We start from the raw sequence: 25,170 nt of genomic DNA on the forward strand, positions 1-25,170 counted from the left end.
AGGAGGAGAATTTCTAAACTATGTCTGTCCATGGAAACTCATCCCTACAGACCTGGGGACACCTATAGAAAAGGATGAGTTAGAGCAGCAATTTTTGGTCAGTGTGCCACAAGAATTTTTAAAAACATGCAATACCTGACTATCTAGTCAGGGCACTGACCTCTTTCCCCTTAGAGCAGGGCTGGGGAACCTTTTCTCCGCCAAGGGCCATTTGGATGTTTATAACATCATTCTCAGACCTTACAAAATTATCAACTTCACAATTAGGCTGCTATATTTGGTCAAACATTTAATTAACTCACCCCTAATGCCTGGCAGGGCCAGACCAGATGAATTTACAGGTCTTATACGGCTCGCTGGCTGGCCTTTGCCCTGCCTTAGCGTGTCAAATAAAAAAATGACAACAGCCAACATTGTCCAGTATAAATGAATCAGAATTATGCCTATTTTTATTGTCAGATAGGCAAAAAATATATATTTTTTGGTGTGCCACAGAATTTGAATAGTTTGTATGTGCCATGAGATGAAAAAGGTCAAAAATTGGAGTTAGGGGGCTTTGTAAAGACTTCTGATACTAAATGTCATTTGGCAGAAATTTACGCGAACATCACATGTCATTTTAAAAGTTTTACCTCAACTAGGAGACTCCAAGTGAGGAGAACTGTAATTTACCTCAGAAGAGCATTGTAACTTGACCACCTGTAAGCGGGATATTAAGATTCTAGACTGCTGAGTCATATTATCATCTTTATTGTATGGGAATGATTTACAGTGTGTTTACATTAGCTTTTACTACAATACTTCTATTTAAAATTCTGTATTTTTTTCAATATTAACTTCAATTTATTTTATTAAAATTCTGTATTTTCTATGGCTCAGTTAATGCCCTCTCACATTATCAAATATATGCTCAAGAAAAAAAAATTAACAGCTAGAGGATAAATTATGGGTTATTTATACATATATTTTTATAAAACTGACCAAATGAATTTGATAGCTAATTATGTAAAATTATCATTTACATAATTAAATGACTATAATTACATCCTTTCCAGGATTTTTCAAGTGAAAGTTGATTTAGAATTCTATACGTTTATAAAATGTTTTTTTTTTTCCCAAGATACTACTGTTAATTCTCCATTTTTTAAGAAACATAGTTTTGGCCTGGCTGGTGTGGCTCAGTGGTTGCACATCGACCTATGAACCAGGAGGTCACTGTTCGATTTCCAGTCAGAGCACATGCCTGAGTGGTGGGCTTGATCCCCAGTGGGGGACGTGCAGAAGGCAGCCAATCAATGACTCTCTCATCATTGATGTTTCTATCTCTCCCTCTCCCTTCCTCTCTGAAATCAATAAAGATATATTTTTTTAAAAAAACAGTTTTATAAAAACTATATATTAACTTGGTCATTTGCCATACTAAAATTAAGTCAATTTGTACAGTACTGCCCCCGAATCCATGGTTTTAGTACCTGAAGTCAGCTATGGTCTGAAAATATAAAATAGAAAGTTCCAGAAATAAACAATTCATAAGTTTTAAATTGCGTCTGTTCTGAGTAGTGTGAAGAAATCTCAAGTCGTCCCAGATCATCCCCCCTGGGACGTGCAATACAGTAGGATATTTTAAGAGAGACAGAGACCACATTCACATAACTTTTAATACAGTATATTGCTATAATATTCTATTTTATATTTACTCTGGTTAATCTTTTACTGTGCTTAATTTATAAATGAAATTTAACACAAGTATGTGTGTATAGAAAAAAAATAGTATATTTAAGATTTAGGTACTATCTGTGGTTTCAGGCATTCTCTGGGGATCTTGGGATGTATCACTCTGGATCAGGGGGGACTACTGTATTTACCTTTAAGCTGAGGAAAAGAGATTCAGTTAAAGTATGTTTATTCAATCTTCATTGAGAAAGACTTAAGGTGTTGCCAAAAAAGGGGCTAGCTTCATTATAGCAGCTTATACCAGGGACTTTAAATGATAAAAACCTGGTGACCCAACTTTGCAATTTCCATAGTAATACCACACAGAAATATTGCTGTGGTGTCTATCATGCTCTGTACCCCACATTACACAGATGCGCTCAAAAGACATATTGGTTTACTAATGCCAAAACCAGCAGTTAAGGTTGTCAAGAAAGTCAAATTTATAATTTCTGAACATTTAAACAAAGTGAAAAATTATCTAATTTTTTAACTTTATATACCATTGGCATTATGTACAAACAATAATTTAGTTTAACAGAATAAATTTAAATGTTGATATTTCATTAAAAAATGTCATTTCCAGAAAAATCTAGATGTAGAAAAAGATATCATTTGAGGTTATCTATGTCTTTAGTAACAAAATAAAGTTCAGAGAGAAAAGTTGTTTATTAAGAACTTTTTTTCCATAGAAAACAATAAAACATGTCGAAGAAAAATATACAATATAAAGAATAAAAAAAGAAAAATGATGCCTCCTGTAGTCTTATTTCACTGTAGGTTATTTTATGCTCCTCCTGAGGTGATTTAAGATAAAATTTTAGGAACTACAATTTTATTCTTCACAGATAAAGACCTTGGAGTTTGTTCTCTGATAATGTGAGTAAGAACAAACCCTTTGACAAATATGGCACAAAATCCAGGACTGCCCCTCTAGCTTGCCTTCAAACACCAACAACTACAAACAAAACCTGAAAGCAAAATCTGTAACCTTCAGATAAGTTTAAATCAGTGTTATCTAGGCTTTCATCATTTGGCTTCTTATATAATCTCATAAGTACATTTCTCCAAGTTTATATTGTTCAAATTAAGGCAAAGAGATATAAACATCAATTAATCATATACCAATATTTGATGACATTATAGATATTCATCAAGGGAAAACTTTTCTAAAAGCAAAAACATCCCAAATACAAAAACATCTCTTTTATTGCTTTGAATTGTTCATTAAAATAAAAACACATTTTACTAGATGTATAATATATATATATATGTGTGTGTGTATATTATAAAAGGAATAGACTTAATAGGTAGAAACATGAAAAGCCCCAAAAGCTTTAATTTAAAGTAGTTCAGTTCATTTCTTCCAAGCAGAAACATTCACAGTATTTCTTTAGTATTCAAATTGCCATCGTGCCCTGCAAAAACTAATAAATAAGCAAAATCATCAGCTGGTAACAATAAAATGGTGTTTGTTTTTTAATACTTATATTCCATAAAAGTATTTTCACAAGATGAGAAACTCTGATTTTCCAAGATTTATAATTCAACCAGTATATGCTAGTAGGGTAATGTTGACCTTATAACTTCCACATAAAAACAAAACAAAAACACTAAAACATTGGAACACATTTTAAATATAACTTTCTTATAGTATCAATTTTTTAAAAACCTGGATTCAGGTTAATAGGAATTATTTGAAATGAGAAATGAATAGCTTTATAATCTATCATATATGAAAATTTCCTATCTTTATTAGAACTAAGAAAGATCACCGCAAGTAAACTACTCTTCATAAAAATAATGGTAGTTTTATCCTTAAAAATGATTTGGAAGAAAAACTGCCAGAAACCTGTAATAAAGTTTTAAAATATATTTTATGTTTACTATAAAGTCAAGTTGGTATTTGTACCAATATTGTAATCTTATAGAAAAAGAACATGGCCTACAAAATATATGATCACAGTATTGGTACCAGGGATCACTTTACAGTTTTTGATAACTATGAACACTTCTAGAATAGTGTAAATATCAAAAGTTTACACAAGATACTCACATCATCATATATGAAATTCACAACCCCTTGTTGCAAGTGGTCTCTTCTCCTAAAGAAATCTTTAAACAAACAAATTACTTTTTTATTATAATTGAAAAATCTATAGTTTCAAATACTCAGTGTCTCCATGTATTAAAATATTAATAATTTCATACTCAATTAAATCTTGATTATGCATCTCAGACAAGAAAAAAACCTCCGAAACTGAGCTATAACAATTTTTCACTACGTATACTCCAAAAATTTAAAGCCTTAACACTCTGATTAGATTTAATAGTGAATAAAGGGGAAAACATAATATAAACTTGCTAGAGAAAGCAACAGACATTACTTAAGAAAAATAGCTGTACCCACTTTTAAATGGTCTATACCTGTCAAAGCCCGAAGCTTCACACAGCAAGCAACATAATCATCGAAGAAGATCCTGCCATTCTTGCTATAACGTTTAACAATAGCACTTAAGGTTTGAGGACTCAACCGATAACCTAAAAAAAAAAGAGATTGATAAATTACACCTTCTAATACTAAACACATAAGACCACAACAAACACTGCATTCTTGTTAATAGTCATAAATAAATTAGCTTTCAAAGTGCATTCCATAAAAAACATGTTAAAAACAAACCACAATGTTAGAAACAGAACACATTCATACTGAAATTGATCAAAGCAACTGTTAATTAATAGTGGTACAGCCCTAGCTGGTTTGGCTCAGTGGATAGAGCATCAGCCTGGAGACTGAAAGGCCCCGGGTTCGATTCTGGTCAAGGGCACATGCCTGGGTTGTGGCTCTATCCCCAGTAGGGTGCGTGCAGGAGGCAACCAATCGATGTGTCTCTCTCAGATTGATGTTTCTCTCTGTCTTCCCCCCTCCCTTCCACTCTAAAAATTAATGGGGAAAAATATCCTTGGGTGAGAATTAAAATATATATTCTATATATATAAAAGGCTAATATGGTAAGTGTCTGACAGTCCAACCAGTCACTATGACACGCACTGACCACCAGGGGGCAGACGCTCAATGCAGGAGCTGCTGTGACGTGCACTGGCCATTTACAGAGAAACACCACCACAGACCTGGCATCCACAAAGCAACACTCGGCTTCCCCCAAGTGGGACACAGGCCCCACCACCACCCCGGAGTGACAGCCCACCAAATCGCAGCCGACGCTGCCGAGACCCCATGGCGCAAAATGTGGTCCACAGCCCCGCCCAGAAACGGTGGCTGTGGGTGCCGGGAAATGACATCACATAGCAATGCCCAGCTTCCTCTCCCTAGCGACTAGCCTCCTTGCAGTTTCTTCAGCCAGGAACACGACTTGCTTTATAGCCAGGTGGAAACATTTTACACTTTAACCAAATGTCTGTGAAGCATTTTCCCATGCCTCATCTCATTTGATCCTCACAGAAGTCCTGGAGTAGGTAGATAGGAGACTAGGTGGAATCCTATTTTCTTTTCATTAGCCGAAAAACAGAGATTTAGAAAGCTTAGAAACTTGACCTGACTGAAAAGAAGAAAGAAATGGTGGACCTTGAAAATGACTTCAGGTTTTCTCACTGCGAAGAATATAGTCAAACACTGCTGCAGTTAAATATTTTACCCTTTGTTCTCCCTGTGGGATCTATAATAATAATCTGCTTCATGTTAATATTTACTGCATGTTGCTGACAATTACCTGAAAGAGAAGTTGAGGTGCTAAACTTTTGGGCTGAAAAAAGTTTAGCTAAATCAGAAAACAGGTCTAATTAAGCAAGTTTATCTATATACTAGAAGCCCAGTGCATGAATTCATGTACCAGTGGGATCCCTCAGCCTGGCCTGCAGGATTGGGCCGAAACCGGCTCTTCAACTTCCCCTGAGGGGTCCTGGATTGCGAGAGGGTGCAGGCCAGGCCGAGGGACCCCACTGGTGCACAGTCAGGCCAGGGAGGGACATGGGAGGTTGGCCAGCTGGGGAGGGACTGCGGAAAGGCCCCAGAGTGTGTCCAGCCCATCTTGCTCAGTCCCAATTGGCCAGACCCCAGAAGCCAGCTAACCTACTAGTCAGAGGGTCTGCCCCTTGGTAGTCAGTGCATGTCATAGCAACTGCTCGACCAGTTGACTGTCTGCCCCCTGGTGGTCAGTGCATGTCATAGCGAGCAGTTGAGCGGCCTTAGCATATCATTAGCATATTACACTTTGATTGGTTGAACGGACGACCAGAGGACTGGACACTTAGCATATTAGGCTTTTATTATATAGGATATAAAGCTCTCTCTAACGCCAATCGCACATGTGTGTTTCAATCTGTCATTGTCAATCATGAATTTGGTTGACACTTCCATTATAGAGAAAGGGCGAATAGCGATATTAAAATATTTCTTCTAATTAATTTCCTTTCAATTTGCATGAATTCGTGCACCCGGCATCTAGTGTACATATATTTGATTTTGAAATAACGTCTAGGGTATTTAATGGATTTTAATGCTTCAATATTTCAATTTTATTTTATCTTTTTACCCTTTAGGTATCTTTTTATTTTTTATTTTATTTTTTATTAGGTATAACTGACAACATTATACTTCAGGAGTACAATATAATGCTCTGATATTTGTATATATTGCAAAATGATCACCATAATAAGTCTAGTTAACTTCTGTCACAACACATAATACAAATTCATTTTTCTTATGATAAGAACTTTTAAGATCTACTTTCTCAGCAACTTTCAAAAATGCAATTACAATATTATTAACTAGGGTCACCATGCTGCATATTACATCCCCATGAGTTACTTTATAATTGGAAATCTGTACTTTTGACCCCCTTCACCTATCAATTCTGTGAATTATGGATCTTTAAAGAACATCAGAGCAAAATTTACACAGTGATCTTTGCTAGCATTCAAATCCTATAGTTTCCATTGAATATTTTACTTACAAGTATCTTTTACAGCCAGAGAAAATTTGAAGATCAACATGGTTATTCAGAGGGGAAAAATGGAAAATGTTACACCTTTAAGTTCCATAACTCTTAATCTGTTTCTTCAGACTTTTATCACTACTTCCTTGGATCTTTTTTTATCTAGGTTTTTTATTGTATACTCCTATCAGTAAAAAGTTTTGGATCATTATATGTGTATTTAGTTATAAATTCTATACATGTATTACTGTTTGATTATTCACATTTTAAAATATATCTAAAATTAAAATTTAAAAATAATAAAAATAATTAGAAATATAAATCAATATATTATACTTTCTGCATCTGTAGAGATTATCTTAATGTATTTAATGAGATATGTGCACTTTATTATGAAGAATGATAGCCTACAAGTATTGTCTTTATTATTACTTGGGTTTAGTAGATTTCAACAAACTACACTAATTCATTCAAAGGGGAAAACAAAAAAATAAATGCAATTGGAGAAAACTCTATGTGTAGCTATAATAAAATGTAATGCAGGAAACTTGCTTAAATAAAATAAAATGAAAGGTATAAATTAATAGAAGCAAATAAAACATGCAGACTAATTTAATTATATATAAATCCATTTTGAGCTTTCAATTAGAGAGTTATGATCTGAATGCAGTATTGATAAAATTCTTAAGATTTCCCATAACATTCTTGGCAAAATAAATTTAATATTTTAAATATATCTGAAGATCTTAAATTTGAATAATCCAGAATACCTCTTTGTTATATTCAAATGCCTATGTGAATTGTTTGGCTATTTTCTTTTTTTGCAAAAGGTTATATTAAATTTCCAACATTATGCTGAATTAAGGAACAAGTTTAATCCATTAATTATTAAGGATCTATAAACTATAGTACATGTTTATATAGCCAGGATTGTCCCTAAAATCACTATTTATTAAATTAAAATGTCCATTTATAAAACAAAGAAAGTCAACAGTTTTTACTTATTTAAATTAGAATTTGAAATAATGTACATCGGGTTCAGATTTTAACTTTCAAGAAGTTAATTTTCTTACAAATGTATTTTGTTTAGAAATGAGTATAAATAAAATCCTAAAGAGAAACACACTTAAATCTACTGAAAACTGTCATTAACTGTAAGCAAGTTACACACCATTGTATATAATCACTTTTTGAAAGAAAGTAGACTTAGAACCTTAGCTTATCAGAGATTAAAAAAATAAAGTTAAATTATTTAAAAATATTCTAAAATGCATACTTCTAATTTGGAGGTATTTTGGGACCTACTGTGTATTCTCTACTACTTAAGAAAAAAACAAAAACAAAAACCATGGTGTTTACTGCTGAAAAGCTAGATTATTAAATTGGAAGTCTTACCATGATACCAAAGAATACTATAAATATTAAGTGAGAATAATTAGAGGAATAAATTTAAGTATACTCAACAGAGAAAATTCAGAAGTTATTTTATCATCCAGAATGTATGAAAGTTCATCTTTTGAAAAAATAATGAATAAAATGGTTTTTATTGTTGTTAAAGGTCCTTAGTCAGAATTTACCTACAACCTTGAAATCAATCTAGGTGAAATAATATATCCCTTTATTACTTAAAAAATTAAAACAATTAAGATTCATCTGATCAAAGAACAAAGATAACCTGGATGGATGCTAAAGAATTTTAATATTCTTACCCATAGCAGCAATGGCTTGATTCAACTCATAATGCTCCACTGTGCCACTTCGGTCTTGATCAATAGTTATGAAATTTTGTTTCCAGGCAGTAAGAGCTGTCCAAAGTTCTTTGAATTCGTTAAATCCCATTTTTCCTGTGTAATCTCTCTGACAGTTTTATTAACAAAAATAAAATTGATACCAAAGAGAATTTACTTAACCCAAAACTCCAAATCTTTCACACACACACACAAAAAAAAAGTTAGGATGCTTCTGCAAGAGTTAGCTAAATTCGGCATATGAATAGATTTCTATGTAAAACTGGAAAAGTATGGAATTTAAACAGAATCTTACAAAGCATTTTTAAACTCTGGCTTACTGTGGTGATCTATAATCAACAATTGCCTTAATATGAAAAAGCAACTATTCAATAGTATTTTCTATTTTTATTCAAGGATACATCCAACATGGCAATCATAATTCGGCAGGTTTCCAAACTGAAGGCTATAAAACATATTTATTATTTGAATTAGAGTCTTCCCAATTTTATCTATGTAAGATTATGACAATTTCTGTTGTCAACTTAAAAAAATCAAAATTGCCAAAAATATACAGTCATCCTAATCAGCAAACTTAGGACGTTAGCCATCCATAATAATAATAATAAAAATTGCTACCTTCAAACTAGTCATATCTAATAAGGGGATTTAGATAATTAAATAAGTAATCATAAAGTAACTGAAAATTGCTATCACAGGAGAAGGAGGGCTTTAGTCTTCCTAATACAAATGACAAGTGGAGTTTAAGTAGGCATTTGACATATACTGAAATCACAAAACTTAAAGGAGTTAGCAATTTGGTTAAAGCTTGGGGTATATGTGAGGGAGTTGCATATGATGACATCAGAAAGATAGCTGAGGGCTAGATCATGAAAGTCTTAAATGCCAACCTAAAGATTTAGACCAATGTAAGTCACTGAAGTATTTTAAGAAGCAGAGGGACAATTCTAAAATCTTCATTTCAGAAACATTAGTTTACCATGAACAGACTGTAAAGTGAGATGAAAATGGATGTAAGTAAATCATTTGATAGTTTTATTGCAATTTGACTAAGTAAGAAAAGGGAAGTTTCTAAACTGAAGCAAATGTCCCCCCCCCCCCCCGCCCCTTGGGGAGGAGGAATGGGGTAAAAAAGGAAAGAAGGAATATATAAAACTATCTTAAAATTAGGGTTTATTAGAAATATTAACACTTTTGTAATTACAGAACCATAACTGAGGACTCACTAAGTAGAATTTAATTTCTCAAATCCTTACTGTCATTTCATTCAATTAGTATGTGATTTATCTCAACAATATATCATAGCCCTGATAAAGAAAACATTATATCAGCAGTTAAGCTTACAAAGTTCTCATAGCTAATAGCTCATTAAAATAAAAATAAATATATAAAAATACTTAAAATTAAGTTGGCTTATTTTATGCTATTTGATATTTTTGAAATTCTATAAAGAAACAAATGATTTCAGCTAAATTTTAGATCCATTAAGAAAAAAAATGTAAAACATCCCACAAACTTTAATAGCTGATTTTCTTTAAATGTTTAATCAATGTTAGAATAGATGGTTACAGTATTTTCAGTCTCACAATTTCAAAAGATACTCAATGAGCATTTACTATGAGCCAAATAGTCTGTGTTTTGTGATATCACATACACATAAATATTTAATCAGATTAAATATTTTGACAAAGAATGAAGAGAGAATTTTCAGGAAAATTGACAGGAGCTCCTCTCTCTCTCACACCACATTCCATTAGAATAGAGAGTAAATTGATTTTTTTTTAAGTCATAAACCTTTAGAGAAAAAGAGAATGAGAGAAGAACCAAATTTTGCAAGTTGGATGTGAGTTAACTAACCTAGTTCTGAGAAAGTGTTTTCCTGAACTTGCAATAAGAACAGCTGAGAAGCAGCCTATTTATCCTGGAAAAGACCCCAAAAGTTTAAGAATTGGCAATACTTCTGTAAATGGGTGAAGATAAGATAAAAACAGGAGTGATTAAATGTCTACTTAAGGAGCATTTAGAGCTCTAAATCGCCTCCTGGCCTCAGTTCAGTGGAAGGCTATGTCTGCTCCCACCTCAGCAGAAGTCTGGGGTTTTATTCCCTGGAGAAGTCTCTAGATTGTAGGATTCCAGAACAGGGCTACCTAGCTGGCAATTAAATGACAATTTACAAAAGACTGAGAGCCCTGCTGATTCTTTCCCCCTCCTTTCCAGACAGAAGATCAGCTGGACAACCAGACCAAAATGAAACCCTAAAGATATTAACAGCCAGTGTTGCACAACAAACTGCCCAGCCTAACCATCAGACACAGAACTCTACAATCAACACCTAACCATGATCTCACAGCTTCTAACCAGCCTTTTAGTTAAATATGAGCATCCCAGGATCACCAGACACCTGAGAAAAGCATCTAATATAAAAGACAAACAAACGGGAAGCAGGGGGCAGCAATCTGTTAGAAACAAAGGTTATGTAGAAAGAAAGAAACTTTAAGTCTCAGAGAGATCATGGAAGATAATACATTCATGAAGAAAAAAACACACAGATGCTCTTGGATTTTAAGAAGATGGCAGTAAATAAGACTCAATAGAAAGTTTAGAAAATAAAGATATGGAAATGTCCTCCCAAAATAGAGGAAAAGAAGAAGTAGGAGAAAATAAGTGATCCATTCCAAATTACAGGCATTCTAGAAAGAAAAAAGAGAGAAAACATGACTGAAGAAAATGTCCCAGAACTAAAGCAAATGAGTCCCAGACTGGGGGTACTTACTGAGTTCCCTACACAACTAGGCACATCACGGTGAACCACCAGACTAGGAAAAGCATTTCACAGGCCTCAAGAGAGGAAAAACAAATGACATATAGGCAGCAAACAGAAAGACAGAGCAACAATGGAAGCTAGAAACAACGGTACCTTTAAGATTCTAAGTGAAAATTATTTGTAACAGCATTCTACTCCTGGCCATTCATTTAATTCTGAGGACAGAATGAAAGCATTTTCAGACGAAGCCTCAAAAAATTTACCTCCCATGTACTCTTTTAATAGGATGCTAATGTTTATACTTTATAGAATTAAAAAAGATGACAAGAGATGAAATAAAGGGAAGATCCACCTCCAGAGAGAGAAAGACAGTCCCGAACGATGGTGATGGGATGCCCGTGTGACAGCTCTGCAGAGTAGAGCACAACAGAAAGCTCCAAGATGATGATTAATTTCAGGAAAGGGAAGTTACGTAAAATGGAAAATTAATCATACCTATCACAAGACACAAGGAGAGCATTTAGATAGTAACAAAAAGGCAAATGCTGATTATTGACCTAATGTAAATTATTATATAGCTGTGCTGAATGGATGGGAGGATGAGCAGGGCTCCTGTGTGGAGGGCAGGGCCAAGGGTGAGTTAAAGGTTGAGAGTTAAATCCTCATGCTCCATAGTAGACCTGTACTGATAATCATTAAAACTGAAAAGCAACAGTGATTTAAAAAGCATGCAATTTTTGAGATCTGGAGGCAAATTTCAAAACAATCAGCTGAGAAAGTTGAAAGGTATTTCTTCTGTGAGTGGTTAACACTGGGGAGATAGCAATGAACAATGAACAGCTATTTTCATAACAAGCTTTGAAGAATTATTTGACTCTTTAAACTACGTGCATGTATATCTGTGATAAAAAAATTGTAAAGTAGTATAAATATGGGTGCAAAATGTTAGGGTATGAATTTCCTATTCCAATTTCAACAGAGGGGGGAAAAGATCTCACGAGAATAAGTTCCACTAATTCCAGACTGTGTCAAACATTTCTGAAGTTCTTCTGCATCCACTTCACCATCCTGTTAAAATAATTATAACTTGATTTAATGTACAGTTGTATAAATGCATAGTAAAATGCTGTCAATCTAGACCAACCGATAAATATGCGTTCTTCAAAATATTACTCTATTACCAACTACAAAATAACAGATGACTTTTATAGCAAAGGCATATTATAGAACATCATGAACTATAAATAATTTTTCACAATCGAATTATAATCTATTAACTTTTCAAGCATCTCAAATATAATTTTTTTCTACTTCTGGAAAACAGCATAATCATTCTATACAGTAATAGCTCAAAGTAATACTTGAGAGAAACACTGAACCTCTACTTAAATTTGTTGGAAAAAATACCTACAATGGGATTTTTAAGAAAAATCTGAAAACTTTCCTTTCATGCCTATTTTGGGGGGAGATTATTTCTAATGAATATTGAAGGAGAAAATACATTTTCCCTCCAACACCATTACCCCCAGCAAAATTTTAGAGTTCCGTACATTTTGTTAGTAATCTTCTGATTATTGCCCAAACATTCTTGGTTTGAACTTATGGAAAATATGTTTTTATTTTGGAAGTGAAACAGGTTGAGGAGTCTCAGGTTTCAGTACCTCATCCTATTTTCTATTTTTTTAAAAATACAGAGGAGAATAATTTACTTGGAGGCATCAAATACATTGTCCAAATGCAAAACAATAGCTCTGAGAAAGGATCAAGGGGACAAATTTAAAATTGTACTTTGTAAGAGACCAAAGAAACGACAACAAAAAAACTTTGAAAGAAAAACTATGGCTAAGAATTATTACAAACACTCATATTCTGATCTTTAGCTTAGATTTCCTTATAAGAAAACTTCTTCTCAATGAACCAACCATGTAGTACTATTTAGTACTACACAGCATCTAAGTGGATGTCTGTCATGCATGTTTTCGTAATTTTGTTTACATAATTTTAAATGTATTGTAGAACTGCATACCTGAAATCTATATAATTGTATTAACCAATGTCACCAAAAAAAATTCAATTAAAAATACATTTAAAAAATTAAATTCTGTAGTTAGAAAATAGTTCTTTTAAAAAATCAGCCATATTTTAAACTGTGGACACAATCGAGGTAGGGACAATCACAAAACCACTACACAAGGAAGGATGACATGGGGAAGGAAAGGGATAACATAGAAGGGGGACCAAAAGAAGAAGGGAGGAAATACACAGAACTCCAAGCAAAATAAGTTTATGAACCAAAAGTCGAAAGTATATGGAAAAATCTAATGGTCAAAAAGACAACCAACAAAAATTAACTATTTTCAAACAAATCCATACAAGATGAAATTAATTTTATAGAGCAATCATTAAATCCAGTATGTTAAGAAAATGAAGAAAAATAACTAAACAAATATCTTCCATTTAGAAAGAATAAGGAATTCATTTAACCAATATTTATTAAGCAACCTACTATGTACAAGCACCATTAATAGGACTAGTTATCTAACATTGTTCAAAACAAATTCTTCACCTTCATACAGTTTACATGTTAATGGTGGGAGAGAGACAATAAAGAAGAAATTAATTTGATGATATTAAGTGATAAGGGAAAAATACAGCAGAGTAAAGGTAATGAGGAATGTGTGCATGGGCCTGTGGAGTAAAAAAGATCTCATGAGAATAAGTTCCACTAATTCCAGACTGTGTCAAACATTTCTGAAGTTCTTCCTCATCCACTTCAGAAGTTGAAGCAGTGTGCACACTAAAGTTAAAGGTGTTTCTATTATTAAAATACATGATCTCTGTGTGTGTGTGTGTGTATGCATGTGTGTATGTTGTGTGTTTACAAAGGTACAAACCAGAATTTCCTCAAATCAACTGATGAGTGAATCATCACTGTTCAGAAAACATCCTATAAAAAGGAACACTGTAGAAAGCTTTAACTGGGCATTTCTTGTAGAGCATCATAAATTATATGGCCTATTAAAAAAAGAATACAGCTATAGAGGTGAGTTCAGTAATTGGGTTGTAGAACCATAATATGTAAGTCTGATATTACACCTGATCCTAAAGCTAGGCAAAATTCAACATATAAAAGAATTATCTAAATATTTGAATTAAAAAATTAAAAATTAAATAGTTTATGTACCCATTCAACACATGTATTTAATGACTAATATATTCCTAGTGTCAACTTGGTAAGGGATAATATTGCAAGAGCCATGTCTTCATGGAGTTTAACTACACAAAAGCACAAGACTATGGAAAAATTGAGGCAAGTATCAAACAGTACAAACATAGAAAATCATTGTTGAAAACTGATACACTGTAATAAGTCAGAAGTCAAATAAGTCTCTAAATATATATGTCCAGTTCCTGTTTTAAGTAATAATTTTATAAAATGAATTTATTATATAGTCAGTTATAGATAATATGTTTATTCTCAGTAATACCACTCAAAACTTCATTGCAGATAAGGATGGTATAATGTAACAGGATTGCATTTAGCTGCAAAAATAAAAAATGCTATTAAAGGGGCTTAAACAACTAAGGGTTTATTGTTTTATACAAGAAGTCTGGAGCAAGATAGAACTTGACGGTATGGCAACTTAGAGATGTCACCAGTCTGTACTTGTAGATATCTTTTTCCAAATCCTCTCTGGCTCCCTGGTTCCACTTTTAGTTAAATGAACTATGTGTCAGGGATCATGCTAGCAGGCTTTTTAAAATAAAATGACTACCCTCATCTCTGATCTCAGGAAGAAAATTAGTCTAGAAAAGCTTAAAATACAAATTTGATATGCATTTTAAATGATACACTAAGTAAATAAAAAAGTGGGCATGTCTTTTAAACAGCAATAATTTTTAACTGACATTTGTGCAACGTATTTAGCATCTCACCTGTCCAGCAACAGCAGCAAAGTATGTCCACATGGGGTCTTCGGCTGAGGAGTAATTGTTCAAGTAAGCGGGGTGCCCGGGGTATCCACCAGGGAGCACGGGTACTGGCTGTCCCATCTGCATCTGCATTCCTGGCATCTGACCAATAAAACTTCCAAACTAGAAGAGTGAAAAAGGAGAAAGGTATTGTCACAAAATGCTACCTATTATCCACTAACATTGGTTTAAAAGGAAATATTTATGAGCAGTCCATTGCAGTACAGAAATAGTTACTGCAAGCTTCCAAATTCACTATCACAAAAGCTGTTAGCTCCAAAATGCTAGATGTTCCGTAATTGGACCTAACTCCATTCATTAACATGTTATCCAGAATTAAAAGAACTGTGAAAGAAAAAAAAAATCTCCAGCCACTAAGAACTTAATCTAATAGTTGGACATGACGCACAATTTGAAAAAGTGTTTACCATAACCAACACTAAAATAAACATAAAAACTGAGAAAATTCACCTACAGAAAAACTAACTAGTATAACTCAAGACACATACTTAGAAGAATATATGGTAAAATACAATGAAATTGTGAATAAATCAAGGGAAACAGCTTAGGACTGAAATACCCGCTCCATCAAAAAAAATTTTTAAAGGAAGAAATCAATGAACAGATCAATAAATTGATCATTGTAACCATGGTCCTTTTCAAAACTAAGAATAACAACAAGAATACTAATAATAATATGCAGCTAATATTTTTGAGAGCTTTTCATATCCCAGGTACTACTGTTCTAAGTACTTTCCATCTATTATGTGATTTGATTTTCCAACTCTATGAGGAATAAAAGTACTATGTCCTTTTTGCAATTGAGGACCTGAAACTTCAGGAGGGTTCCTGAATCGGTTAAGGTCAGATAACTAGTAAGAAGTAGATCATGATTCAAAAATAGACAGTATGACCCCAGAGGCTACCTACTGTTTGTCTCCTGCTATATCTGTGGTTCCTCTTTTCTTTTCAGTTGGAACTTGGTACACATTATTAATAACTTTAAAAAGATAACTTTACTCAGTATTTTTTTAGTGTGAAGGAGAAAGAAGTATAAAGATTGTCCATTATTCCATTTTGGGTGTGTTTTTTTTTCCTTTTTATTGAACTTATTGGGGTGACACTGGTTAACAAAATTATACAGGTTTCAGATGCACAATTCTACAATACATCATCTGTACACTGTATTTTGTATTTACCATCTCAAGAAAAGTTTCCGTCCATTTATCCCCCCATACCCCCCTCTACCTTCCTCCATCCCCTGACCTCTACCCCCGGGGACTTACCACATTGTGGTCTGCGTCCAAGAGTTTTTTCCCCTTTCTTTTTTGCTCGGTCCCTCCACCCTCCTCCACACCTAGCTCCCTCCGCCACAGCCCGTCAGCCAGATGTCTGTCTGTGAGTCTGTCACTATTTTGCTTGTTAGTTCATTTTGTTCATTAGATTCCAGAATCATATGGTACTTGAACAAAAATATTTTTCACTTACATTCTTTTTTCATATAGTGTTGCCTTGAAATTTTTTAAATTGCAGTTGACATTTAATATTATATTGGTTTCAGGTGTACAGCATAGTGCTTAGATATTTATATAACTTACGAAGTGATCTCTCAGATAAGTCTACTACCCCGGAGACACCACATATAATTATTACAATATTAGTGATAATATACCCTATGCTGAGCTTCACATTCCCATGACTGTATTTTGCAACTGCTAGTTTGTAACTTCACTTGCATTCTTTAAGGGTCAGTAGAGATTGCCAGAGGCAAAAAAAATATTAAGATAAAGGGCAAAGAAGATAAAAGATAGAGACTTTTTGCAGTGCTCTGAAAAGCCTTGGGCAGGGATGTGGTAAGAGCAAAAGTATGGAGGAAGTACTAGAGTTCCAAGAAATGTCCTCAGGAGGTGATGAAAACATATATAGATTCTGAAGCAATGAAGTACAAGAAAGGAAACAGTAAAAAAATATTAGCAAAAAAATAGATGTGATTGCTTAAAAGTTGCTTCTTTGTGTTTTTTGTTTGTTTGTTTGTTTTAATATATTTCATTGATTTTTTACAGAGAGGAAGAAAGAGGGATAGAGAGTTAGAAACATCAATGATAGAGAAACATCGATCAGCTGCCTCTTGCACACCCCCCACTGGGGATGTGCCCGCAACCAAGGTACATGCCCCTGACCGGAATCGAACTTGGGACCTTTCAGTCCACAGGCCGATGCTCTATCCACTGAGCCAAACCGGTTTCGGCTAAAAGTTGCTTCTTTGAAAAGAAGAGATGGACAGACCAGGTTGACAAATAGTAAAAGGGCCCTAGTAGGGCTGGCTCAGTGGATAGAGCATTGGCCAATGCCCGGGTTGTGGGCTCGATCCCCAGTAGGGGGCATGCAGGAGACAGCCAATCAATGAGTCTCTCATCATTGATGTTTCTATCTCTCCCTCTCCCTTCCTCTCTGAAATCAATAAAAATATATTTAAAATAAAGAAAAGGAGAGTATTTAACCACAAATAGAATTTAAATTAAAAAATATATATTAACAATGCTATGAATACCTTTTTACCAATATATTTGAAAATGTAGATGAAATGGCCCTTCTAAAATTATATAAATTATAAATGTTGACTCAAGGGAGAAAAAAATCTTCCTATTTCTAATAATGCAGGCTAGGATAATTTAATCAACCTTAGTAATAAAAATAATCAAAATGTTGCAAAAATATTATTTTTAAATCATCTTACTGATGGAAGGAAATTTCCAGGCCAATATTTGAGGACAAATCTAAACCCTGAGGTGAACAGCTTAGCAAAACTCCTAAAGCTTTTGCTCTTTGGGCATGTAGAAATAACCAGCACTTAGGCATTGTCCAAGGCCTCCAAGGACAAGGAGTGAAAACAAGTCTTAGGGCATAGCCAAGAATTTAGGGCTTACTGGAGACCCTCACCACTGTAAGATTCACATAAGGAAGAAAAACTAAAAATATTTCATAAGAAACGAGGTCACACTAAATCTAAGCATATTAGTGAAAAGCTAATGTTGAGGTGATGCCAAAAGATGACTATGAACCCTTTACTATAGCATCTCCATTTGTTCCTTGAGAGTTGAACACATTTTTTTTTTAAACTAAAGTCAGGCAAGCTATATTACATGAAGAACCTGGCCTTATGAATAACCTTCTACCTCTCTTTCCTTCCTGACATGCAGCATTCAGTCCCCCAAATCCAAAAACATGAGAGCTGGTAGTGGTCAGAGTAAAGATGACTGAAAATTCTTTGCTATCTCCCCTATGCAAGGCAGACTTTCTCCATCCCCTTGAATCCAAGCTGGGCCTGTTTCAGCTTTCACTGACAGAATACAGCAGAAATTGCACCAAGGTCCATTCCAGGCTAAAGACTTCAAGAGGCAGTTTCTGTCTCTCTCTTAGAGTAAAGCCAGCATAAGGAAGCCCAAGACTCACGTAGAAGGATCCACATGGAGAACTGGAGCTCCTTAGTCATTAAGGCCAATCCATAAAAATAGTTTAAAAATTCATATTTCAAGTTGTCTTCTTGGTAGTGTCAAATGAGTCAACACTGACTGTTACATGGTCAGAGTTGTTATCTGGTAACGTGACTGAAGAACAGCTTGGACTTAAAAGCGTTGGCAATGTCGTTTTCACGTTGTTTTGCACATTTTTGAATCCTTAATATTATCTTGGATTCCTAGTTTCTTCCCAGAAATGTTCAAACTACGGGTCCAGTTTGGGTCATTTTAGTTAAACTAGATTATATAATCTGCAACGCCAGAGAACTCTGTACATATAAACTGTAATATATCACAATAAGCTGAAAGGAACAAACAAGTTGAGAAGCCAATGTCTCCACTTCATCCCTCAGTTTACTCCCCGTATTTTCTATCAGAGTGAACATCGTCAAAGCCCCACGGGTTTGTGTTCCCTGGAATAACTGTTGAAGAAGGCGTTACCTTCCTTAGGCGTTACCTTAAAGTAGAAGGGGCCAGGAGGAACTTAGGCCAAGTTTTCAAAACTGCCATATGACAGTGCTAAAACCTATATTAAATATTAGTAAAGCTCAATTTCTCCTTCTGGGTAAAAACAAGTACAATTAAAGTTGGAATATTATTTTCTACCCACAGCCCAATAGATTATCCCTCATGCACATGTTAATACAAAGTGTGCTCCCCCACTTTGGAGATCACTGACATAAATACTGAAGGTTGTGCTACTTTCTGAAAAGAAAAAGCTGGCCAGCTAGCCACCAGGATATTGCAATTTTAATTTCCAGCTCTCAAAGGTGATGCAAAATAAAGTTATGTAAGAAAAGAGTAACCCTTTCACTCCCCCCCCCCCCAGAAAAAAGTCTAGAACAGACTGATTTTAGCAGAATAGTAAAGATTAGGAGACATTTAGCATATCTTAATTTATTCATAAGGACGGAAAATAAGTGGTCAAAAAATTCAGAAAGAGGATGTCTAGCAAAACTGACTGACACATTGGGGGCGGGGCACAAAAGATGAGATGGAACAAGAAAAGGGTGCTTTCTCCCCGCAGTTCCAGGAAAGATATTCCTAAAAACACATCACACTCTTGGCTACACAAGAACACGCCTCGGGGACCAGAACGCTCGGCCGGGCCGGCCGGCCTCCAGCACCTATGACTGCGGGTCCAAGAGGCAGAATAAGAGGCGGCGAAAATCCAGGGGCCGAAGGCGGACCAGGTCCCTCGGCGCCGCCAGCAGGGGCGCCACACCCGGCAGGAGCGGTGGCCGCGTGAAGAGGACAGGACTCACCCCTCCTCCGTATCCCGGATAGGCCATGACGAGCGGATCCAGTGTCACCCCGTCACCCGTCACCCTTCGACTCTGCGTCCGCCCTGCTGGTGAAAAGCGTAGGTGCAGGTGCAGGTGCAGGTGCAGGTGAGACTGACAGGCGTACTCGCAGCGTCCTTGGCTTCCCGGAGACCGCCCACTGCCGGAATCCAGCCCCGCCCCACTCGGTTCCGATTGGCTGCGTCCCGCCCTGGGGAGCACGCCCCTTTCCGGAGTCTTAGTCCCACCCATCTCGTCTCTGATTGGCTTCACGCGCCCAGCTCTTTCCTGCTCGGCTCCTATTGGCTCGCTCAGGTGTCGCGCTCTCCTCCCTGAACCCCGGAGAAAACTGCCGCGGTTCCTGCACCCTCTTTGGAAAAGCTCTCCGGACCTAAGTTCCTTTAGAAACCCCACACTGGTCATTACTTCTTTTAGCCTCCGTTTTTGAGCCGGACTTCAGATACATCGATGAATCTAAAAACCTCGTAGAGTTACTCACATTTATTTTTGAATAGCGTGGATGTCACAATCAAAATTTTGAAACCTTTACCTCTGCGCCCAAGGGGAGTGCTTCTGTGCTAACACCCACTTGATGGCAAATTTTACCCGAAGGTTATTTGTAGTTTGTTTAGTAGATGAACAGTAACTAGAGCTGCCAGATTCAGGGAATAAAAACATAGGAAATCCAGTTAAATTTCATTTTCTCGTGAACAAGGAATTGTTATAAATGTCTCAAATATTACATGAGAGGTCTTCACTCCGGCAAAAACTTAAATGCTCAATTACTTGGTTTATTAAGTAATAGTAGTTGACAGTTGTGCTTTTCTCTGGAATTCAAATGAATTTTGTAGCCCCAGCTTTAAAAGGACAAGACACACACAGTACAAGGACAGCTGTAGCTTTTGCTTAAAAAAAAAAAAAAAAAAAAAAAAAAAAAGGCAAAAGACCAGGGTGACGTTATTTTGAGTTATTTCTGTATAAGACAACCACAAAAAAAAAAAAAAAAGATTTTAAAAATACTTTTTTGGGGCAAAGTGTTGATTATTAGCAGAGGAAATAAACCTTGCAAAGCTGAGTAAATATTGCTCAGCTACACTACAGAGGAGGAACACGTTGAACCTTGTGAAACCTAATTTTATCAGGAAGAGGCAGAGAGAAAGGAAGATTGCCACTCTTAAGAAAGTGTGTGTTACTTCTTCTAACACAAAAAATACCTTAGCCGATAAGATTAAATTATTGGCACAAATAAGTATAGAGGGGTGTGGTAAAACTTATAAGAGGAAAGAACACATGATTTATAAAAGTATTAAGCAATAAAGCAGTACTAAGCAAGACAAATGGTTGTAACGTTTTATTCTAATTGATTAACTGTATATTCAAAGACTTAGAAAGCACCGAGGGTTTTGTATTTACAATGTTAGTCTAAATCTCTGGTCAGAATTTTTGTGCATCTTCTCTTCAGCACAATAGCCTTTCGGATGCATTATATTTGTGTTATAGTGGGAGTCCAATCTCCATGGCCCTCTTGCACTTTTACAAGTTCTAGTTTCCAAGATAGGGATAGTATTTCCTTCAAGGGCAGAGAGATTGTTGCAAGATAGCAGATCATCTCTCCCTCCATGTTAAAGTTTGGGTAAGTTTGCTAGCAGGACTTTCCTAAGCATGAAATTCCTCCATTCTAATACACACCCAATGCTGGTGCAGCACCTGCCTAGCCGCTCCAATTTGCCTCCTAGAATTTGGGAGCCAGAGGAATCTAAGAGAGTCTGAAGTTCATGCTCCCTATTGTGCTGTGAGCAATCAAGTCCTTTGTCTCCTACAGAGGAATCTCATGCCTTCTGTCAACTTCTATGAAACTGTAGCAGGCTACTTAGTAGCTTGCAAGTAAGACAAAATACCAGATCCTTCATAGTTCTTAGCAATTTATCTCTTAGACAAAGAGCTACCCAGAGTTTCTATTAAAGGGTAACAGAATATGCCACTCCCCAATATGTCACTTTCACATAATGATTTTTTTTTAATTGAAGGCAATTGAAAAGAAATAAGAAAAACTCTCTGCTCTCCCGCTATTTGCCTAAAAGCAGGACATAGGTTTATAAAAGTGCCCCTCCTCATACTGCAAGACACCATTAGAAATGGAGAAAGTAGAGACTTAAATCTACATAACAAATATTGCACTTATTTATTCTGCTTTTTCTAGTAGACTTTCTATAGTCTTCCCCACACTTTTTCTTTTCTCTTTAGCTGAAGATGGTATTTAAGATAAAGTTCTAATTCACCTCTGAGAGTTACTCATTTTTCCCTGGGTATCACCAATGTATACATGAGGATACATGCCAATAAACTTCTGAGCCTTTTCTCTTGTTAATCTGTTTTTGTTGTGTGTGTTTTTTTTATTACAGAGATTGATCTCAATCCAGAACTCAAAAGAGTAAAGGGGAAATTATTTTACCTCCAGTACACGACCATATGAGATACAGAAAGGATTTTTAACACCCCAGTCTGCGGTATCTCTCTCTCTAAACCTAGTATTTCAAATTATAAATTTTCTAGCATAGGAATTTGAAAATTCAAATGAGTGTACAAAGAGTTTTAAAAAAATATTAGTAATGAAAATTTGCCTCCATGATTCAGTTAGTATTGTATGAACAATATGATTTTATAAAAATGTAGTGTATACAATTTTAAATTATATATTTTTCTTTTCAGAAAATACATTATTATATAAAAATAACTATAGAGTGAATACTATATAACAGGAACTGTGGGTTGTGAGGTATTATTCCTCAAAATAACTCCAGCAGTTATATACTATTATTATCTCCACTGTATAAATGCATAAAATAAGGTCAAGAGTTGTAATCACTTGCCCATAGTTGCACAGTTAATAGCAAAGCTGAGATTAAAGCCCAGGAAGTTTGGCTGCAGAATGTGGTCTATTAAGCAATGCATTTCTGCTTCCCTCACTAACCCCACCATACCATTTTAAAATACAATAAAAATTATCCTATATAATAAAAGGCTAATATGCAAATTGTCCCCTCGGGAGTTTGACTGGGAGACTGGGAGTTCGATCGCTTGCTATGATGTGCGCTGACCACCAGGGGGTGGCACAGAACATGGTGGGGACCAGCTGCAGCGGTGGGGCACTGAGGGAGTGAAAGGAGGAGGAAGAGGCAGGGAGGCAGGGAACCTGATCGGCCCTGATCGCAGGCCAGGCCTAGGCACCCCACCCGTGCATGAATTTCGTGCACTGGGCTCCTAGTTTACATTATAAGAGGAAAGGGTTTAAAGAGTAGAAAATGGCACATCAATAAGTAGAGAAATAGACATGAAAATGCATGTTTTTTACTAAGATTTACCAATGTAATTATTTCTCTTACACAGGATCCATGCTTTCTGATCACTACAAAGTTTTTATGATTATATCTACTTGTGATATTTCTTCCAGTTCTTGGTGGTCTTTGGTCTTATTATAAGTCTATATATTTGATTATCCAGTACATTTATCAGTACAATATAATCACTGATGTAACTATGGTCCCCTTTTCTATTTGTTGCCACCTCATTATCCTTTTCCCTCTATGTGAACATTTTCTTTCTCCCTCTGTTTACAGGTGGGGAAACAGGGCCATGAGAGACAAGAGTAAAATGTACTGCTCCTCAGCAAACTTCAGCTTCAGAGCCAGAGCCTACCTATGTCATAGAAATAATTTCTATGTTCTATGCCAAATACTATAACAAGACATATAACTATACCCAGCTAATGCAAAACAACATTCATGGAGCTTATTTTATATCACTAAGAAAGTTTACTTAGGTCAACTAATTTATTTATTCAACAAATACCTATTGAACATCTACAATGTAAAACTAGTTTAGAGAAGAAAAAAATCCATCAGTAGGGTTGGGGAGATGCTCTTGCCCTGGTGGAGCTTATAGTCTAACAGGAAGAACAGACAATAGTAAGTAAAGATAATAAGTACATTGTATAGTATGTTAGAAGGTGAGAAAAGCTATGGAACAAAAAGAAAATAAAAACAGGGGTAGGGTTAGAGAGGTGACAGAGTAAGTTGCAGTACTAAACAGGATGCTGAAAGTAACCTCTTTATGAAGGTCAGGTTTGAGCAAAGACTTAAAGGACACGAATGAGTTAGGCAGAACTAGAGTTATGGTCCTAAGGCAGAAGGCTGCTGACCTGTTTAAGAAACAGGAATGAGGTCAGTGCATCTGGTGAGGATTGAGCTAGAGTGGAAGCCATAAGAGTGGTTACAGTGCAGGAATATTGGGGCAGATCAGTAGAGCCTTTATGGGTCATTGTAAGGACTTTATTTTATACTCTGGTGAGATAAGAAGACACTTAAAGGTTGGAGCCTTAGTGAGATATGGTATAACTTATTTTTAAAGGATCACCCAACTCTGTGGACAGTAGACTGAAGGGGTTAGTGTAGAGACAAGGGGATCTCTTAGCCATCTGTTGGTAATTTAGAAATGTTGGTAGTCACCAGGGTGCTGCAGTTAACATGGTAAGAAAAGGTGAGATTATTTTCTATTTTTAAGATAGACTATCAGGGATTACTGTTTGTTTTGGATTTGCCCTTTAATGACATGGTGACAAAGATTCTCTCCTTGACCAAACTTTAGCCAGGTTCTTCTGAGCTCTCTTCTTGATCAGGCCTTAATCCTTGCCTATGAAGGCTTGGACGAACACTGACATGGTTTCTGACAGCTCAAGGGTGCATTCCCAGGACGACCCTCGCTCCCTTAAAATGCCTACCTGACAAAACTCAAGGCTTCCGAAAGACTTTACTGTTTGTTCCAGCCAAGACCTGAAGACAGGGTCCTGTCTCCTGGTTTTTGTGAGAGGGTAGGAGCCTCACTGCAATAAGCACCAGTTAGGAGACCCAGGTGGGTTTCACAGGACTAAGCCCCGCTTCCTGCTTTTTGTAGTTTTTCACTTCCCTCACTCTACAGAGCCCCAACTTGCCTTTCTCTATTCCTGTTTCTCCCTTTAAAATACCTCATTTCCTCTATACAAATCAAAATTCAGTTCAGTTCACACTGGACTCTTTTTATTAGTATTATTATTTCCCTATTACTAATAGTATATTACTGATTAAAATCATCCTTATCACTTTAACTAACGTTTTTGTTTATCTTTGTCAATGGTGAAGAATGGAGGAATGTTTGGGATGGCCAAATAAAAAATCAATATGG

The 25,170-nt window shown here is 35.6% G+C and overlaps 1 protein-coding gene across 1 annotated transcript; it reads right to left on the minus strand.

Annotated features, from left to right (window-relative positions):
• Window positions 1–2,363: 2,363 nt before the first annotated feature.
• GCA (grancalcin) lies at window positions 2,364–20,638 on the minus strand. Its single transcript, XM_079783238.1, has 8 exons — window positions 19,936–20,638; window positions 15,117–15,275; window positions 12,179–12,248; window positions 8,818–8,861; window positions 8,378–8,525; window positions 4,141–4,254; window positions 3,770–3,828; window positions 2,364–3,140 (listed from the first exon to the last, which is right to left on the minus strand). Exons 1-8 carry the CDS (start codon window positions 20,374–20,376, stop codon window positions 3,114–3,116), a joined length of 1,062 nt encoding a protein of 353 aa, XP_079639364.1. The 5' UTR covers window positions 20,377–20,638; the 3' UTR covers window positions 2,364–3,113.
• Window positions 20,639–25,170: the final 4,532 nt, after the last annotated feature.

The sequence above is a fragment of the Cnephaeus nilssonii genome (assembly GCF_951640355.1).
Source record: "Cnephaeus nilssonii genome assembly, chromosome: 10".
Classification (NCBI taxonomy): Eukaryota; Metazoa; Chordata; class Mammalia; order Chiroptera; family Vespertilionidae; genus Cnephaeus; species Cnephaeus nilssonii.